At 40.5% G+C, this 20352-nt stretch overlaps 1 protein-coding gene across 2 annotated transcripts; it reads right to left on the bottom strand.

The window, feature by feature from the left end:
• Positions 1-60: 60 nt before the first annotated feature.
• MYEF2 (myelin expression factor 2) lies at positions 61-17457 on the bottom strand. Of its 2 annotated transcripts, XM_063412192.1 has the most exons (17): positions 17147-17457; positions 12379-12608; positions 11127-11179; positions 9860-9867; positions 9655-9748; positions 8625-8816; positions 7828-7981; positions 7377-7426; positions 7227-7290; positions 6974-7075; positions 6729-6779; positions 6587-6655; positions 6209-6307; positions 3887-3958; positions 2462-2664; positions 2305-2356; positions 61-589 (listed from the first exon to the last, which is right to left on the bottom strand). In XM_063412192.1, the coding sequence occupies exons 1-17, from the start codon at positions 17353-17355 to the stop codon at positions 426-428; spliced, it is 1866 nt and encodes a 621-aa protein (XP_063268262.1). In that variant the 5' UTR covers positions 17356-17457; the 3' UTR covers positions 61-425. The 2 variants fall into 2 exon arrangements, with proteins under 2 accessions (XP_063268262.1, XP_063268263.1); XM_063412193.1 differs by lacking the exon at positions 3887-3958 and having other exon boundaries at positions 17147-17453.
• Positions 17458-20352: the final 2895 nt, after the last annotated feature.

Here is a 20352-nt window from a genome sequence, read left to right as displayed (position 1 = left end):
ACTGGAGGGGGAAAAAAAGATCAGAAAACACTAAATAAATCCCACTATGCAATCTGGAGATTAACAGAGAAAATGGCTTATTTTATTAAAAACAGTATAACCATTCATTTAAACTGAATGACTAGAGACACTTGGCCTAATTTTCCAAAGGCACTGAGCATCCAAAGCATCCAAGGTCTGTAGGGACCTGCAGGTGCTCAGTGCCTCTAAAAAAACAACAAAAATCAGGCAAATTGTCTTTAAAAACCAAACATAGTAAGATTCAGTTAACAAGTATCACAGTATATTAAACACTATACTGTTAAAGGCTGGTGGGATTTAAAAGTTCCTTTTTACAGCTTTTGTAAGCATACAATGTTACTAAAAATGACTAAGATAGAGAAGCTAAACAGACATAGGAATGTTCCTGAACACACAGTTTTAAATTATGCATTGCGATCCAAGCGGACATCAATTTCTCTGCCACTGATTTTTATGCCGTTCATTATCCTACAGGCCTTTTCAGCAGATTCTGGTGAGTCAAATCTCACTGTTCCACAGCCCTTTGATTTTCCATTCTCCATTTTTATTTCTGCAAACATTACATGACCTGAATAAATAAGTTAAACAGCCGTTATTTCAAGTCCTCAGTGTACTAACAACTTACAGAACTCAGAAGTGATAATAAAACATTTTTAAGCACAATCTAGGGGAACATATTAAATCGGCACTTGGAGACTGATGGTACAATCAGGCAAGGTGACACACGACAAAACAGCAGGAAAGAATCCAAACCCAGATCCATTATCTCAAATCTTTCCTGAAGTATGTCTGTATTTGACCTCAAGTTTGAAACAAAGTGCCCTGTAAGACTCAGGGAAAAGTTTTTGTTTCATACTGACAGAAGTGTGAGTATTGACAGCATTAACAGAACTGCAGCTTAATCCAGTCCACTGTGTTCATCACAAAACCCAAAAATAATCACAAGCATGCAAATTCTTGAAGAAGCTGCAGAGCAAAATTAGACCCTTTTAAACAATAAAGTTACCAGGCTGGGAGTGGTGGAAAACCATTCCCAATTCCAGCTGAGCTTCCTTGAGGTTGGACACTCAACTCACAAGGAAATATTTTTATACAGATTTCTTGGTACCTCTAAGAATGTTCACTTCCCTGGAGCTAGTGAGTTTTTGCTTATGGCATGCTGTAGCACAGCCCTCCTGAGCCCCTGAATGTCACTAGGAACAAAAAACTTTTCCCTGAAATACAAAGCCTTTTATTTTTAAATATCATGTAAGACTGGCCTTTCACTGAAAGAAACTGAACACTGGGAAACAGTCTTTGTATTTCCTTACTATGCTGACATGAACACAATCTGTTGCTTGCAATTCTTAAAAGCAATTGAACATAATTACTGCATCCATTAGCTGACAGAGACAATGAAAAAAAAATTCTGAACTATCTGAAAGTTGCCCAGGAGGTTAAGACTTAAAAAAAAAGAACCTGTTGCGCTATATTCTCCACCTACCAAAAAAGAAAATTCAACACCTTGTAATTTTTCATAGTTGAATGGCAAGGCCTCATATCAAATCTGTAAACACCTGTATGATGTCTTAAGCATCAGTATTATGTTTTAAATTATTTATCTTTTCTGTCTATCCAAAATAAGAAGACATCTCATAATTCAGTTAAAGCTCTCCGTTCTGAAAATGGGTTTTCAAAACATGTCATGTATTTCTAAACCCAAGCTTTATTTTTCACTTATTTCTGTGAAAAGACCAACTTTTCTGAATTAGATAAAAACAATCATTGAATATTTGTACCAAGCCTTTATTTCTTAAGATAAAGTGGAACATTACAGCCTGCAAATATGCTAATCAGGATCATCTATATGTATAAGAAACCCTGTAATGCTACCCTGGCAAAATTACTAACTCTGGTTTGATGCAGCACCATTTCTGAAGTAGTGTGGCTCAGACAGACCCTGGCTCCTGCACACATTTATCTCACAGGAAACACTACATTATATACTTTTACTGGCCAGGGAATATGTCAAAAAAAGAAAAAATTCAAAAAGTAATTGTATTAATGGAGTAAGTTTATAGCAAGTGAGCACTCAGAGCCAACATAGCCCATACTGTACATTGGTCTTGTGTTCTGTCATGCCTAAAAATTATTTATATAACTCAAGAAAGCTGGGTGAAATAAGAAATGTTAAGCCAGCTAGACTCTTCTTCAGAATCCAACAACAGTCTTCCTGTTGTTACCTAATAAACACATAACACATGAAGTTTATGGAAAGAGCAGGGGTAAGATTCATATACATACCACATTGACTGAATTTCTCCTTTAGCTTCTGCCAGGTCAAGTCAAAAGGGAGCTAGAATAAAAAAGTATTATTGATAACAAAATATTACAATGAAATAAGAGCATGCAATCATACACACAAAATGAGGTTGTGGTTTCTGTGTATTGAATTGCTTACATTTCTCACAAATATCTGGTTGCCTTTGGAGCCCAATCTCTCTCTCATGCCACTTCCCATGGGGCCAGGCACAAACCCTCGGTCCATGTCCATGTTCCTGTCCAGGCCTCCGCCCATGGCCGGCCCCATCCGATCAAAGCCCGAGCCCATGCGATCCATGCCCATTCCTCCGGCCATGTTGTTCATGCCACCCATTCCACCGCCTGCACAGAGGAACAGAGGATAAAACAAAATCTCCTCTTAGTAATAAACACACAAGTATTTGGTACAAAATGAAATTCTTGTGTCAGGAGAAGAATAACTTTATTAAAACTGCTCGAATATAAACCATAACTTTTATATATGCACAGTGATTTACTGAGGAGCATGGCTAGTATTTTAAGACAAAGTATTACAAGATACAGAGTGTCAATTCTAAAATAATAGTAAAACCAAACTGCATCAAGCTGTTAGTCATACCACCTAATGTAGCAAAATGTGGAACACAAGAATTCAGATTTAAAGTCCCTCTTGTTTAATTAATAAAAATGTGACACCCTTTACCAACAAGATCAAATAAATAACTGTGGCAATACTTTGATACAGGTAATTTGACCAGATGCATTACTGTTTATTTGGCTTCTTGCATTTATATTCAGCTTTATTTAATGCAGCCATACTCACACCTAATTACAAAATCATCTAGAGAAGATGAGGTTTTTTGCTGAGAACAGAAGTTACTGCAAGTACTGTAAAGAGCATGAACTTTCCTATGTGTCATGGTTTAAATCCCAGTAAAAAGTACATACATGGAATAAAATTTATAAATTTATTTTATATAAACTAAGAAGCAATAGCATTCAAATACTGTAATATTTCTGGATTCATCATTAAAAATTAATGTACAGTAAAACTATCAAGATCATTCATGAGGGACCCTCTCTTTAAGCCTTATGCCTTCTAAGATTGGCACTAGCAAGATTTTAGTTTCTCATCTGCTCTAGCCTGAGGAACTCAGAGTTGCTGCAATACTAACTCAGTACTGGAGCTTTGCACAAAATTAAACTGGGTGATAATCTGAAATTCAAGGCTGACTTTTTATTTCAGTGATGACAGATTACTGAGGTTCAGCTTCATGAACTTCATTCTAACTCTGCCTTTTTTTCTGAAACATAATTTACTTTAATCACTTCTCTCTCCAAACTAGAAGTTGAAACCATTCCAAATCTAAGATTAAGGGACAGACTTTATTAGCTAGTTTTCCTCTGAACGTTTACATCAACAAAACAGCTTTGAAAACTGTTAAGACTTGTCACATGCAACAGAGCTCTACTCCCCTCAACAGCAAGACACTACACTACAGCAAATTGCTCTGATACAAGCAGGTGTACACCAGACTGTTACATTGCCTATGCATTTATGTTCTATTGAAACAAGTTAACCTACTCATTCCAGATCTTACTGGGCCCATGCTAGGTGCTCCCATTCCTCCTGCAAAAACACCAATCATTGCACCACCTAAACAGAGAAAAATAATGAAGTGACATACACTGAAACCACCATTAGTGAAAAGAACAAAGCACACGCTAATGAACTGCGCTGTTCTCAATGGTACCTGGCAATGTTTTTCTGTAAGGGCACTTTAACGTGTGCCTTTACTATACAAACTAAATAGCAACATCTAGCAAGTAAAATTAGTTTGTCCTTTTTTCTGACGGGATTTAAGCTACTCTGATTTCTTTCCAGCTTTTCTCCCCTCTGACAGCCTGCCAGCAGCACCAACACAGTAGAATTAAATGGGCCATTTCCCACATCAGGAAGAACAACCTCAAAACTCAAGGCTTCATCTTATATGAACCATACAGTATAAAAAGTCAACAATTCTGCTGCAAATCAAACATCCTCAATTCCACTCTGATACTACAGCCCAATCAAAGACACCTTCCTTGCTTTCAAGGTTACTAAAAACAAATGCCTTCACAGTATTTCTTTTTAAGATACCATTAACCTAAATATTTTAACAGGAGTACATTAGGGCCTTCCCTGATCAAACACAGTATCTATTCAAAGTCCCTACAGTTTCCTTCCATTATTCAAGGTTAAGCCAAGAATCTCTCCTGTGGGCTCTCAGGACACTATTCAAATGGTCAGGTCACTGACAGGTTGTAAACTGAAGCTTGCTGGAGCTACTGAATGAAAGACACCCACATCAGTTTCTCACTGTGGCCATGTTCACGGATTTCTAAACCAACGTGTTACCAGAAGACTCAGAAGCTTACTGCTTGCAGAAACATTTACAACTCAAGTGGCCCTGCATTTTCACTCAGGAAGCAGACGTTTATGCAAGTAGCCAAAGTGAAAGTATACACTTGATTTCTAACACATTCCTTCCAAAGGCATCAACACTAGCTCAAAGGATGAGCTTATTATGTTCTTACCACTTCTACACGATAATCAGTATTGAAGAAAAGCACACAACAGTTACCCTTTGCTATGACTTGCCTCAACTAATAAAATATATAAAGAAAAAAAAAATCAACTTTTAGACCAGATGAATCTTATGCTCTTAGCAGTTGTTCTCTTTCAAGGAGGTGAATTAAGGGAATAGAAAAGTACAAGAAACAGGGAAGGAGAAGAACAGCTGTATCCTATAATGCATTTTGTGTTCAGTTTCGGGTCCCTTACAACATGAAAGACACAGAGGTGCTGGAGTGTGTCCAGAAAAGGGCAACAAAGCTGACCAAGGCTCTGGAGCACAAGCCCTGTGAAGAATGGCTGAGGGAACTGAGGTGCTCAGCCTGGAGACTCAGGGAGGACCTTTCTGCTCTCTGCAACTACCTGAAAGGAATTCGCAGAGACATGGGAGTCAGTCTCTTCTACCAAGTAACAAGCAATAGAACAAGGGGAAACAGCCTGGAGTTAAACCAGGGAGGTTTAGATTAGGTATCAGGAAAAAATACTTCACATGAAGAGTTGTCAGTCATATGAACAGGCCAATGAAGTGGTGGAGTCACCATCCCCAAAGGGATTTAAAAGATGTGTGCATGTGGCTCTTGGTGACCTGGTTTAGTGGTGGCCTTGGCAGTGTTGGGTTAAAGGGTGGACTTGGTGATCTTTTCCAGCTTTCCAGCCTAAAGAATTCAGTAATTCATCCAGGTAATAGCACAGTAACCAAGGTCAAGCAGCTCTACTGTTGAGCTCTTCCACGCCTCTGAAGATGGAAGAGTAACTCCACTGAGGGAACCCCACTGCCAACAAGACATGATCTACAAACAAAATAATGCTGGCTAGTTACAGAAGAGGCCAGTAAATACCACTGTGAGGTGTATGAGCTCAGAAGGCAGGACAAAACCCAAGGGCACCAAAATTCACATTCCTGTCCAATGCCATCTGATTTGCAGTAAAAACAGTATTATACCATGCATTTGCAAAACAAGCTCATGGAAGTTACAAAGGCCATACATGGACAGCTTGTTCAGGATTATCAAAAGCATATACTTCAACACCCTAAAGACTTAATATCCCACAAAATAAACAGTATGAAGCTTTCCTCAAATAGTTATTCCATTTATATTTTACAGAGGGGAAAAAACCCTCCACACCTGAACCTCTGTCTTAAGTGGTGAGTGTATTGAACACTCAGATTACATCCTTACAGTAATGACTGGGGGAGAAGGGACAGAAGATGACCAAATGAAACCAGGTCTCCTCTTCTTCTAGCAAAATTCTTCCAATACTATGTCACAGAAAATTCAACAGTTACCATACCCATCCTTCCAAAAGACTCTCCAAAGCCACGGTTCAATGCCATGTCACCACGACCAAATTCTCTTTCCATGTTTGCTCCCATTCCACCACGGAACATTTCTGCCAAGAGCAAAGCAAAAAAACAGGAATACTCTGTTATTTACATCTAAGTTGATGTTCATACAACACCTGTTTCACAGCTGCTTATTTATACAGAAGTGAGTGTAATGCACAAGGCAGAGGCACCTATTGCACACTTAACTCTCCTGCCAGTTCCCAGGCCTCCAGTCATGCAACTTCTTCCTCTATACTTAGCTATATTACCCACCCCTAAATGGAGAGCTTTTAATAAATAAATATTAGCAAATTAGTGGGTGTACAGGAACGGTGTTCAACTACCTCCCATTCGGTTGACTCCAAATCCTCCCATGTTCGGCATTCCTTCCATTCCACGAAATCCAGGAAGTCCTGTAAAAAAGGAAAAGTATTTTCTATACAGTATTAAAGAAATACTTAATGCAAAAAACTTCATTGCACGTACCGCCTCCCATTCTACTCATTCCACCAAATCCTGGGCCGTCTATTCCCATACCTTTAAACCAAAAAGATAAACAACACTTAGTACACCCTAATGGCTTTTTTTAAAAGTCAGACAGTTAAAATCTCAAAAGCACACTACACAAAGCTTGCTTTGCCAAAAGTGTCATTTTTCCAAACACATGATTTCAAACTTTAAAATTTTTAAACTAGCTCTGTATAACTTAGAAATGAAGAATATGGATTTACCTCCTGGACCCATGCTCCCCATTCCACCACCCATGCTCAGCTGCGTTGCACTAATGGGCTGTCCACCTGGTCCAAGTCCCATACCAATGCCACCAAGACCACCTCAAAAACAAACAAACAAAAAAAGCATAATCAGAAAAGAGACCTTCCTTTGTATCACAGAGACCACAGTAAGCAAAAGTATTATTAAACTGTGCCAAAACACAGATCACCATGTATTAAGTACAAGGAGTAGAAAACAGTGTGCACTCACGAGGTAATTGTGAGTTTTTGCTGTCCACAATACGGAAGTCTTCATGAGGAACTGATTTGTCATCCTAATAAAAAACAAGGATGTTATGCTATGATCCTTTCAATGTTTTGGGAGAGACATACAAAGTAGAAAGAAACGAAAGCAACTTACCATTTTTACATGCATGGGTCTATCAAACAGGAATTGTCCATTGAACATAGCTGAAGAAATACCAGTCAAGAAATCTTAGGAAGGCAATTCAACTGTTTCTGAAGAACCAGTGTAATAACTTATTACATTTCTGTACAATTACTATAAGACTTATCTTTCCCTCCCTTATCTTTAAGATAAGGGCTAGAAGATGCAATACAAGCTGTTAGGTACATTAAAGTTAGTTCCACAATTGTCAAACTGCCAGGTATTTTCGTTTTGTTCAACATCATGAGGAACTTTTAGAATTTAGTAGTAAATTCAGTCATTACAAGTGTAATCTGCACAGTATTAAACTCTACTCCCTATATCTTAGTTATAAGGCACATAAGTACCATCTGCAAAACTACGCTGTCAGAACCATTAAAGACTAATCAATATACGATGAATTATTTTTCAAAACCAAGGATACATATTGCTTGAACAGCTTCAATTGCTTGTTCAAAGGTAACTGTTCCCATTCCTCGACTCTTGCCATCTTTATCTTCTTTGATGTCTGCACGCTTCACAGTTCCAGCAATGCTGAACACCTCCTTCAGTTTCTTCCAGCCAACTTTGAAGTCAAGCTTAAACACAGAAATACATCAGTGATTTCAAGGCACATCTCTATTCTGCCATTACATTTGGAAGATATTTTCTGTGTTGCTCTTAACTCTTCACAGATAAAATGCCTGATACTTGTAAATAGTTGAGATTTTGTAATATACACACACTGCATCAAAGTCCAAAAAGTCAACCATTTATTCCATGTACATGTATTTTACTCTAATTAACATGCTAACATTGGGTTGGTTCTTGAGAAGAGCCTGTAATTCCACAAGACCTCATATAAATACAGTACTCTTTTGTGCTAATAAAGAACTGGAACCACTGTATTTCTTGGAATTTTATTGTGTTAGTCTAAAGTAATTAGCAAGATAAACTGAAGTATATATTTAATAAAAAAGAAATGCAATTATAAATAGTGAAAAGATGTATAAAATATTTTTGAATCAACAGATGACTGCAATAATTAGAAGTGCATGGCAGTCTCAAGAGTTTAATGTATTTTTCCATGCCCAAAATCTGAACATATACCCAACATTTTCAATTGAATTTACTAACTGTGAACTATTTCCAACCTCCTCTTTATATTAAAACTGAACTACACAGGTAAGATATCTTACAAAGATCAAACATTGAAGTTATAAAACACAGTTTTAAGCTTACATTGGCAACAAAAATCGTGGATCCGAGCCTGCCTGCTTGCAAATTACTGATAACCTCAGGAGGAATGTTTGGATTATTGAGGATAGAAGGTGGTAAGTTCATCATGCCAGGCGCCGCCTCAGGTCCGTGTCCTCCTGGAAACTGCCCTCCTCCGCGCTGCAGTGCCCTGCGCGCATGCTCCCCTTCAGGGTCCTGCAACAGGGGCACAAACACAGCACTAAACCATCAACAGCTGGACTGGCAACAAACCAAATGGAGCTACTGAAATTCTGCATACACCCATCACAATTATCAACGCTTGTCCACGTCAGAGGGATCATGAACTGAATTAGCATGGAGACCTAATTCCCTCACCTCTAGAGGTGGGTCCTTTCAGATGAGGGTTGAGGCATATTGGCAAAGCACTTGTTGAGGAAGCGTGCACTGCCACTTCACAGGCTGTACCTAGCCTATGGACAAGTAGAAAAGATTTCAAGCTAAAGGACTGTCAGTCTAGCACTTTCCTCCAAGAACTGAATTAATTTAATTAGGTGGTGGCTTTGTATTATTTATTAATACCATTATTAAAACTGTAACAGGACAGGAAGAACTGCATCAGATAGCACCATATACTACAGTACAACAATAGAAATGTTGACATTATTTCACTTTCCAGACAGCACAACTTCTCTGTTTCCAGCCCTGTTTTTGCACATATGTAGTGGTCTAATAATTAACTTATTCTGTGTCATATTTTGAAGCAGGTAAACAATGTAAACATAGAATGACTAGGTTGGAAAAGACCTGATGACACTAAGGTAAGAATATGAAGTAAAGTTGTTTTAACTTAAAACAGCAATAGATTATTTTGACTTTAGGACATGCTTTTTGTCAGTTTACTTGGCATAGTATCTAAGCCAGCCCATTAAGAAAATGTCATAAAAATGAAACTGGGAATTATACATCTAAGATTCTCAAAACACTGTATGGTTGTCTCAGTAGCTTTAGTATCTTCACTATTTCAAATTCAAAACAGCAGCAATAAACATACCTCTTTAATATTCAGGGGTCTTCCACTAAGATCATATTTGTTCATAGTGTCTAATGCCTTCTTAACAAATTCTTCATCTTTGAATTCAACCACACTTGGAAAGAGATCAAAACATTTAGAGTATTAAAATAAAGTTTAATATGCCAAAACTAATAGAATGTTTGGATAGTGGTGTGCTTCTACACACATAAAAAAAGAAACTTACCCACAACCCTATATCCACGAGATTTGTCATCATATGTAAAGAGAAAACAAGCAAAAAAAAACAACAAATCAGTCAGCACATATGACAGAGCAATGAAGATTCCAGTTAAAGATCCCAGCTCACTGTTAAGTAACTATGAAAGTTATTTTCAGCTTTAAAATCCATAATATATGCTCTTTAGTGGTAGCTAATCTGAATTTCTCCTGCTTTCTCAGCATACATACCGTTCAAGTGCAAGAGAATACATTGTCTCTTACACTCTTTGAGTCAAACCAGAATTGGAAAAATGCCACACAGATCCATGTAAGGACAACTGGGACGAGGAGGTGGGAGGGAAAGGGTGGAAAGGAAATAACCCCAAAACATAACCAAAAACCAATCAAGTCACTCATCATGTCACTAACTACAAAATTCAAATCTACCTACATCAAGTACACCACTACAAGGAAAAAGCAGTCTGCACACCGCTTCAGTACTACAGCAGCATTGAGAAATTACCTTATAAGAAAATAACCTTACTGACTGCACCAGCATCCTTCTAATAAAGCAAAGAGTTGAGGATTTCTTTAAGTATAGCAAAGCTGACAGCATGTTTTAGTTTTAACAAGTATAAAGAAAGTAATTTACAACAATTGATACAACCTCAGTTTAGACTCAAACCTGCATTTCTCATGTTCTCACTGCAGGTTTGGAGCTGCTATTGGCCAAACTTTTGACTTTTATTAAGAAGACAGAGGAGCTTTAACAATCTTCACTGTCAGTGCCTCATTGCAGGCACTCTGTTGGCTACCAACAATCTCCATCCATTTAGTTTTAAGAAAGTAAATACATTAAGCCAGTATTTAAGGGTACCAATCCTGCAAAGCTGTGAAATCAGGCACTTCACTCAGTATACTCTTAGCTAACATTTTATACTTATTGGCCCCAAGAAGAGCATACTACACTGACAAAATTTAAATACAGTGATTGGTTTATTGAACATCCTTTATATGAAACAGATTTGTACCAAGACAAAGGTGTTGGCTAAAAAGAAGAATTAAGTAAATGCCATTTAACATTTACAGAAGTACTTTTCCCCTTACAACCAGCTAGTGTGAGTTGCACGAAGGTGTAAAACTACTTCTAACACAGAATCCTCAAGGCTACCTTAATGAAAATCAGTGTAAAAATGAAACTTACTTTCCAATAACTGGTACAGGTATTATACAAAAATAAAACTGCTGAGGAACTTTTAAACCTCTAGCAGATTGTTGCCCACGGCACTTACCCTTGATTTTCCTTCAGCATCCTTAAACAGCTCCACGTATGTAACCTCACCAACTACATAAGACATACAAAGGGAAAATACCAAGAGACAATGCATTTAAACACCAGTATCTTTCTTTACTGTGCCCCTGTGCACAAGTCTACAGAGAATCACCTATTATTCACCAACAATCAAAACCAGACCAACATACCTCCTGTCAATGGCTATATAATTTAGCTATTTTCAGAAATATGCAGCAGCTACATTCTCAAAAGCTACAAACAAACAACTATATTTAACCTAATTCATACTACAGATCATATTTTGTCCAGTATGATATAGTTGGTGAACAAATTCAGATATACACAGTCCCTTAACCTAACAAATGAAACGTCAACGTTCACTGAAGTGTTACATTTATCATCCTACTCACAACACCTGTTTTAAGGTGACTTTCTACCTGAATATCTTCAATCAAAAGTTTGCCTTCAATAATAACCAAATTTACACATCAAATATTTCACAGCAAGCGACTCACTTTCTAAAGTAGGAAGTTTAAGTAAATAAACCAATCAAATGGTCACGTCACCTTACAACAGATAAACCAGCAGTTACAGAAGGGGGTCTGGCATTTTTCACAGCCTAAAAGCCAAGTGTGCTTTGCATTACTTTTGAAGAATCAATTTTTCAAGGAAAACACAGAACTAACTTTTTACAAAATCTATATTATCATTATTTTACCCCAAATTTAAAATACTATTTTTGGGGTAGTCAGATTTCTCTATCAGAACTGCAACAATAGTAACAAGCTTTTAAGACAAAGCTCCAGACAAAGTCATGGCAGTAGTGACAATGCAGACAAAGTTAATGCCACAGCCAGATTCCACCAAAGAAATACAAAACAACTTTTGAAAGACATCCCTTGTTATTCAGGTAACACACTTCATGTGTTGCTTAAATACAATAGCCCTTAGAGAAAAAAAATCTACAAGAACTACAACTAGACAAAACACAATCTCTTTAAGAACTCATGAGGTCATGCATATACTCTCTACTGTCACACCAGAATGGCAGAAGATTGTGAGCACTTCATTTACCCAGCCTACCCTGCAATGCAATTGTCTCGGATGAAAGAGGGGGAAGGGAGATAGATGTACCAAGTAAAGGCCAAACCAGAAAAAGTCAAATCAAATCCGTGTGGCTCAAAGGACACATCAGTGGCATTTAAGCCCTGCCAGTCTCTGTGTGAAGTGTATTACAAGGAGTAAGTTACCTTTCTCTCTCATCAGGTCTTTAATAGCTTGCCATTTCATGTCATACGGGATGTTGCTAATAAAAACTCTATTGCGATTAACAGCCTTCTTCTCTGCAGAGCCTGCATTCTTCTCCTTTGCATAGGGGTGGAATCTATTCTTGTTTCCAAGAGAAGGGATTGCCTTCGCTTTCGCAACCAACTTCTCTTTCACAGGTGCTTTCCCTTCTTTTGCTGTCTCATCATTATCCCTACATTAAAAAACAAAAATCCAAACAAAAACACTATTAGTCTTGCATTGGATCATTCGACTCTCCCACTTCCTACCTATACAACTGAGTATTTCCTATGCTATTGGAATTCCCAAGAGGTGAACTGCGGCTTCTCAGATTGGGAAAAATAAACTCATGCTACCAGAGTAATTCCAAAATACACCGCTTTATCAAGAACAAAAAATGTTACAATGTTAAGTAAAGAAAGTACATCTTGCTAATTCACTTACATTCCATTTCACAGCATCACAGAATCCTAGAATGGTTTGGGCTGGAGGGGACCTTAAAGATCATTAATTCCAAGCTCCCTGCCATGGGCAGGAACACCTCTCACTAGATCACCTTACTCAGGGCTCTGTTCAGGGATGGGGCATCCATAACTCTGGGCAACTGTGCCAGCACATCCTGTCTGTCAAGACTGAGAATGATGGAACTATGGAACTTCTACAAAGACCAAACCAGAAAGAGTGAAAAATCAGCTGTAGTACCCATGCCTTGGTGCTTTGGTAATTTTCACACCTCACTTAGACAAGCTGCAGGATATTCACCACAGAAGTGGGAGTAGAAACGGTCTAAGCTTGAGAATTGAAACAGCTTGGGATACTTCATTCAGTGAAATAATACTAGATCAAAATCAAGTCAAATAGGTTTTATATCAAATTATGTTTTATCTACCCTATAAATTATTTTTATTCAAAATTTGTGCCAGACTACTGTTAGACAGAAATTAAAATTCAACTAAGAACAACAAATAATATTTCAGTTTCACTGCTTAACACTACTAGAACTTGAAAATTTGCTAAATTCATAGGAAGCAGCTCTATTAAGCCATGCTATGAATCTAAGACTAATGAAGTAACTAGGTATTATCCACTAAAAACAACAAAATAGACACCTGGCCCTTGGTCTTTAAAACTTCACCAATAGCACCAAAATTCTCCTTTGAAAGTATTTTTATTTTTTAAATGAAAATGCAAGAAAATTAGCTGCTTCTCTTTAAAGGCAGTCCAACTCTCAACTTCAGTAAGACCAGACTTTTTACAAAATTAGAAGAAATATTTGTAACTCTTCAGCACTCCTGCCTTACTATCACAAGGTCATTTAGCACGCTAACAGAGGCTCAAGGTGCCTGAATTGTTACTTTCAGAAAGGAGAACTGCTGAACTGAAAGAATCCACTGAATAAAGCCACACAAATGTCATCCACTAAACAGATGCTACTTAGCATCTTTAACTAAACATCACTGTCTACTCAAAGAGAAACTTCAAAAGTACCTTTAGAGAAACACATATTTTAAAAATCCAGATTTAGCATCTTGAGTTAGAACAATTAGAAGGTGATGTCCTACAGGACTGACAGAAGTGAATCACTGTGAACCCTCCTTTATTACATCACTATCTTTATTATATTTCCCACATTTCAGAGGGTTTCGTTTTTATCTCATTTAGACACTTTGGAAGGTTTCAGGCATTTCAGTTTTACAACCACAACATATGGCAAAACCAGTGGTTTTGATTAACTGGCAAATTTTCAGCTCTCTGCACAGTTAAGGAAACAGTAAGTGTTTTGCACAAAACACAGTCCTGTACCCAAAAGCACAAGGAGCTCTTCATGAAGTGTAATGTATTATCTACTGAAGCCTGGGCACTTTTCAGGGAGTAGAACATACGTCCACATCAAATACATCCATATTTCTCCCATGACTTTTTCCCCAGTTTTGAAATACTCATACGGTATTAACTTCACAGTCCTTGCGTTTACATGTGGATTAAGAGTGGATTACCAACTGGGAAATGCAAGGATACTCCCCTGGGGCAAGTATTTGTAAAATTTCAAACATCTCAAATCAACAACGTTATCTAGTTCAAGCATCCTCCAACGTCCCTGGGCATCATCCCTCCTCCACAGCACCCTGTGTGTGTGACAATGTAATTCCTGTGTGGCTGTCTAATGAAGTGAAGCCAAGGGAACAATGCAGGAACTGGAGGGATTCGGGGAGGAGGCCAAGAGCAGAGTATCGGGTCTTCCAGTCAGATCAGTTCCCTCTATCCAATCCCATTTGCAAATGCAAACCTAACTCCTGCCCAACGAGACTCCTAGCAAAAATCTGAGTTCTTCCTTAAGTTTTAGGATTAAAGCAATGGATTCTTTTCAGCCTTTTAAGCTCTTTGCTGCTTAAAGGATTATGAAACAGCTCCTTGGTGCTCAGCGTAGTGCACAGGATGAGACAGGTCACCAAATATGGAATCCAGAGGCTCTGCACGACCTGGCTGTACAAATCAGAGAGCACAGAAGATACAAGCCTGGCATAAACTTCTAAATCTGAGAAACAAAGCAACCCTGCACTTGGTCTGGGAATCACAGCCAGGCTGCTGAAAATAGAGGATTAATTAAAGAAACAATCCTTCCTGCAAAACTCATCTGCTAAAACCAACACAGGCCAACAAACAGGCCGGAGGCAGAGATCCTTTTACAACTCTTATCCTCCTCCTTGAATATTAAAAATAATTTCAATCAAATAACACACTCAAAGCAATGTCACATTAGTCACCTACAGATCACAGAAAAGACAGACTCAGAAATTATGAATTGACATTTTCATGCGGGAAAAACAAGAGTAATTTCTAATCTTTATCTTTTGTATGAGCTACATATTTCACACATTAAATTAATATTTGCCTGTGAAATTACAGACCATTACCATTCCTAGAACTGGAATAAAGATGTGTACAATTAGTTCTTAAAAAAAGTGCATATGCTCATTGATTTGAAAGACCAATTATAACTTTTGGGAAAAAAACACAAAAAAACAAAAAACAAAAGCTTTTGAACTTTCCATAAAGTTTTGAAGACAAAAGACAAGCTTTCCATATGCAAAACGAGAAGCCTAAAAATAATAAGCACAATATACATCAACATGAAAGTCCTAAACCTTGATTTTTTAAAATAAACTTCTACTCCTCTCCTCACAAGTGTCCATAATAAGATAAGCAGACAGAAATGGAAGAAGTTCACAACATGTGATTCCAAAGCACATGGATCACTTTAGCTTCCTTGTGCTGAACAGTTTCACTGCTCGATACAAAAAACTTAGGGAAATGTGCAAGCTGAGCCAGGATTCCTCTCCAGTTTAATCAATGCTAAGCAAGCCAGGTTAATTAATTTTTTTTTTTAAGCAATACATTTCACCTAAAACTGACAGCTTAATCCTTTACACACCCGTTTGGGAGAAGATTAGAAACTGTATCCGAAAGAATAAGATTTGTATCTCCGTCACCAAGAACCCCCCTTACTTTCAAACTTCTAGTTGTGACTTCTGCCACGCAGAATGACTGAGATTTTTCATTTGCTTGTGAGATTTTGGAGGGAAAAGAAGATCTTGTTGACAGGAGGGATACAGAGAAAATACCTCATTTCAAGAGTAGCAACCTCAAAAGGCAATAAAATTTATACACCTAAAAGGGGCAAAAGGGTGACAATAATTCTGTGAAAATTCAAACCTAATCTGTGCAGTTTGGAAGCTGAGTGCCAGACTGGGGGGGAGGGGGGAAACCAAATCCACAAATTCTATTTTACAGTAAAGTGGAATTCATAGCTTGTAAACGAAACTAAATTTTACAGGGAGCCAAGTAAAGGCATGAAGTACATCTTTATTCATCCAGCTTTATATTGAAGATGATCCCACATGCATTTTTTAAACACAACAGTATCAGAGCAGGGCTGCTTAGAACATGTCAAAACTTCACAGACACCAAGAGTTTTGATGTACTGTAACAGATTACTGTAAATGTATTTTCCCTATAAAATCTGAATGAGATTGGAAGAGATATTGAAATTCCAACGACATGAGGTCAAAACCTAGTTCATGTAAAGAGTGACAACCCTCAAAGTCTGACACCAAGAACAACCACGCACACAAAGTTATTCATGGTATTGTTCCAGTGAGCTGGGAGTTCCAGCTCCCTTATACTAAGTTCCTTTTAGACCTTCTATACAAGGCACAATTTTACATGTTCTGCGTATGAAGATGTTACAGTTTGCAAGAAAACTTCGTGCATGCATGTGCGGGGTTCGTTTTTAAAAAGTAAATTACTATAGAGCTGTCTTACCATCCTCACGTGAACAAAGACTAGTTCAACGGCTTTACAAACAACATCGTTTCGGCAAGAAGCGGAAACGCAAACAGCACCAGAAGCGATGCGGAACACTCCTGGAAGAGCATCCCGTAGGAACCGGTCCGCCAGGTACCAGAGCCCGGGGCTCGGAGCCCGGCCCTGCCCTGCGGGGCGGCCTCGCAGCGCCCAGCCCCGAGCGGCGCCGACCACGAACCGCCCCCTGCCCGCGCCCAGGCCGCGGCCTCCCCGAGCCCCGGCGCGGGAGGGCCCCGCCGCCCCGGCCCGGCCGTGCCCCGGCCCCGCGGAGGAGGAGCCACGGGGGCGGGGGGGCCCGGCCGCCTCCTCCCGCCGCACCCCCGGCCGCGCTGCCCCCGCCGCCCTCCCGGCCCTGCCCTCACACACATTTTGACGCCATTTGCGCTGCCCGCGCCGCTACTGGGTGCCGCGGCCGCCGCCGCCTCCTCATCCTGCGGCGGCTGTTGCGGCGTCTGTTGTTGCGGGGCCGGCTGCTGCTGCTGCTGCTGCGGCGGCGGCTGTGGCTGTGGCGCCTGGCCGGCCGCCTCCTCGGCTCGGCGCGGCGCGGCCGCCTCCGCCCTGTCGCTCTCCGCCATCTCGTGCCGGGCCGCGGCCCAGCGACCGCCGGTTTGAAACGGGCCCGACCGCCTCGGCCTCGCCGCGCCGCGCCGCACCAAGTCTCGCGAGAGCGCCGCTCGCGGCCGGGGGAGGGCGCGCGCGCCGAGGCTTTGTGCGTTGCCACGGCGACGCGGGGCCTGCCCGGCCGCCATGGCCACCGCCGCGCCTCACAACAGCCGCCTTCACTGAGTCACTCAGTCACTCAGTCGCAGAAACAATTCTGGGATTGGGAAATGCCAAATTGGAACGTTGGGAAAGACCTCTGGGATCTTCTAGTCCACCCTTTAATTTAGCACTGCTAAGTACACAACTAAGCCAAGTCCCCAAGTGCCATGTTAACGTCTTTTAAATCTCTCCTGCAATGGTGATGCCAGCGCTTCCCTGTGCAGCCTGTGCCAGCGATTGACAACACGGTCCGTGAAGAAATTTTCCTAATGTCCAACTTAAACCTCCTCTGGTGCGAGTTCAGGCCATTTCCTCTCACTTGTTTCTTGGGAGAGGAGACCAACTCCCACCTGGCTGCACCCTCCTTTCAGGCAGTTGCAGAAAGCAGTAATGGCCCTCCTGAGCACTGCCTCAGATGCTCCTTACAAGACTAATGCTCCAGACCCTTGATAGCTCCCCTGCCCTTCTCTGGACACACTGCTGCACCTCAGTGTCCTTCTTGCTGTGAAGGGCCCAAAACTGAACACAGGATTCATTGTACAACCTCACCAGTGTGAGTAGAGGAGGATGATCGCTGCTCTAGTCCTGCTGGCCACACCATTTCTGATTTAAAAAAAACTCGTTTGGTCTTGTTCCAAACATTTGGACACAAAATCAACCCTTAACCTGTTGAGACAGCTCAGACCAAACAGAATCATAGAATATGCTGAGTGGGAAGAGACTCATCAGGATGATCCAGTCCAACTCCTGGCTCTGCACAGAACACCCCAAGGGTTACACCATGTGCCCAAGAGCATTGTCCAAACACTTCTGGAACTTTCTCAGGCGTGGTGCTGTGACACTTCCCCAGGGAGGCTGTTCCAGTGCTCAACCACCCTCTGGGTGAAAAAAGTTCTCCTATCTAACCTAAGCCTCTCCTGACTCAGCCTCATGTTGTTTCCTCGTGTCCTGTCACTGGTCACCAGAGGGAAGAGATCAGTGGCTGCGCTTCTGCTCTTTGTGACAATGCCAAAGATCCCAATGAGGTCTCCCCTCCATCTCCTCCAGGCTGACCAAGTGACCTCAGTCAATCTTCATAAGATCTTCAGACACTCCACCATCTTTGTTGCCTCCTTGGACACCCTCTAATAAGCAATATTTTTAAAATAAGAAAAAAGCATTTATCATTTGGACAAAGTTTAATCATTTTACTAACCACAAGTACAAAAGCACTTCTAAAGAGGTAACCAAATATTATATAAATATCTATTATATAAGGAAAGTCATTCAGTCCACTGAAGTGCATTTAGATCGGTGGTTTCTGGTTGCTGACCCACTGACCTGTACTACTGTGGTTTTTGGAAGTAAACTCCTTATGAGCTGCTGGGACTCTCTTTTATCTGTCCTCATGACAGAGCAGGTGTTGGTAACGTGAGATTTTGGAGGAAGCACGCAAAGCTACTGCAAAACACCCCATAACCTCCATTCCAGATGAAGGTAGAAAGGCATGTGCAGAGGATTGATGAGATGTAATTCTGTTCACACATTAACCATAATTAGATAAATATCTTGGTATTTGCGATCATAATCACTGCTGGAATAGTTAATGTTTACTTGATATTGCTGTCATTACATTTTACAGCTCTCACTTCTGCAGGATGAAGGGGAGTAATTCCCATGTTCAGGTTACCAGACCCTCTGTTTGACTGTGCTTTGCACAGAGCACCTCAAGTACTGGAATCCTATACTCCCTAAAGCAGTATTCTGGCAACAAGCAGCTGACAGTGAATTCTCACAGTGAATTCCTGTGCTGATGGGCCTGTGGATGTAACAGGGTTGCTGACTTTCTTACACTCAGTTTGCCTACTTGTTCTGAATAAACTAGTGGCTGTTTCAATTGCTACCTCTGTGAGTTTGTATCCCTTTTCCCCCTTGGGTCTGGCTGAGATGAAGTCGGTTTTCCCCACAGCAGCCCTCAGTGCCGTGCTCTGCACTGGTAGCTGGAAAGGAGCTGGTAACCCTTTGGTGTTTCCTGGGACAGCATCACAGCTGTACCTCCAGCATTCCCCTGTCACCAGTGCGCTGAGGGTGGGCACGATCTTGGGACAGGACAAAGCTAGGACAGCTGACCCAAATTATCCAAAGGGATATTCCATACCAAATGCCATCTGCACAGCAACAAAAGCCAAGAAAAAGGAGGGGCAAGGGCGGGGAGAGAGGGCATTTGTTATGATTTGTCTTCCAGAGCAACTGCTCTGTGTGTGTACTGCTTCCTGGGAAGTGGCTGGACATTGTCTGCTGAGGGGAAACAGAAAGTAAACCTGTTTTCCTTGGCTTCCATATGCAGTCTTTCCTCCATTCAACTGCCTTTATGTTGATCTATGAGGTTTTTCCATCTTATTTTCTCCCACTCCATCCTGCTGAAGAGTGCTAGAGCAACTTGGTGGGTACCTGCTGGCCAGCCAAGATTGACCCACCACAGCCCAGTGTACAGTTCTGTATTGGTAAACTCTGCTGTCACACACTGGGTTTTGCAATAAATACTCAGAACTGCACAATCCATACACATTACGAAGATGAAGAGGTGTTTTGTATTAAGGCTGCACCGGGGCATAGTCTGGCTAAAAGCCACGAGGAGTTATGGTAGCTTTGCCCTCTCTCCCTCACACCTCAGCTCCAATTTAGAGCATTGTGTTCAGCTCAGTTGCCTGTGTCAGGATTTTTATGGGAGTCTTGCCTCCTTTTCTACAAGTACCACACACACAATCACTCAGTATTTCTGTCTTCAAAGAACAATAATAAAAAATGGGAAAGCAATGCCACAAAGAGCA

Source organism: Prinia subflava, chromosome 15 (assembly GCF_021018805.1).
Source record: "Prinia subflava isolate CZ2003 ecotype Zambia chromosome 15, Cam_Psub_1.2, whole genome shotgun sequence".
Lineage (NCBI taxonomy): Eukaryota > Metazoa > Chordata > Aves > Passeriformes > Cisticolidae > Prinia > Prinia subflava.
This window is presented reverse-complemented; position numbering and strand designations above follow the sequence as displayed.

What these genes read in the sequence shown, in the direction of transcription:
- MYEF2 (XM_063412192.1), bottom strand. Translation starts at nt 17,355, where the DNA reads ATGGCGGAGAGCGACAGGGCGGAGGCGGCCGCGCCGCGCCGAGCCGAG. An exon ending in AGACCTGATGAGAGAGAAAG is followed by an intron (nt 11,180 to 12,378) that starts GTAACTTACTCC and finishes TGTCTTATGTAG; the next exon opens with TTGGTGAGGTTACATACGTG. An exon ending in GACCCCTGAATATTAAAGAG is followed by an intron (nt 8,817 to 9,654) that starts GTATGTTTATTG and finishes CCCCTGTTGCAG; the next exon opens with GACCCTGAAGGGGAGCATGC.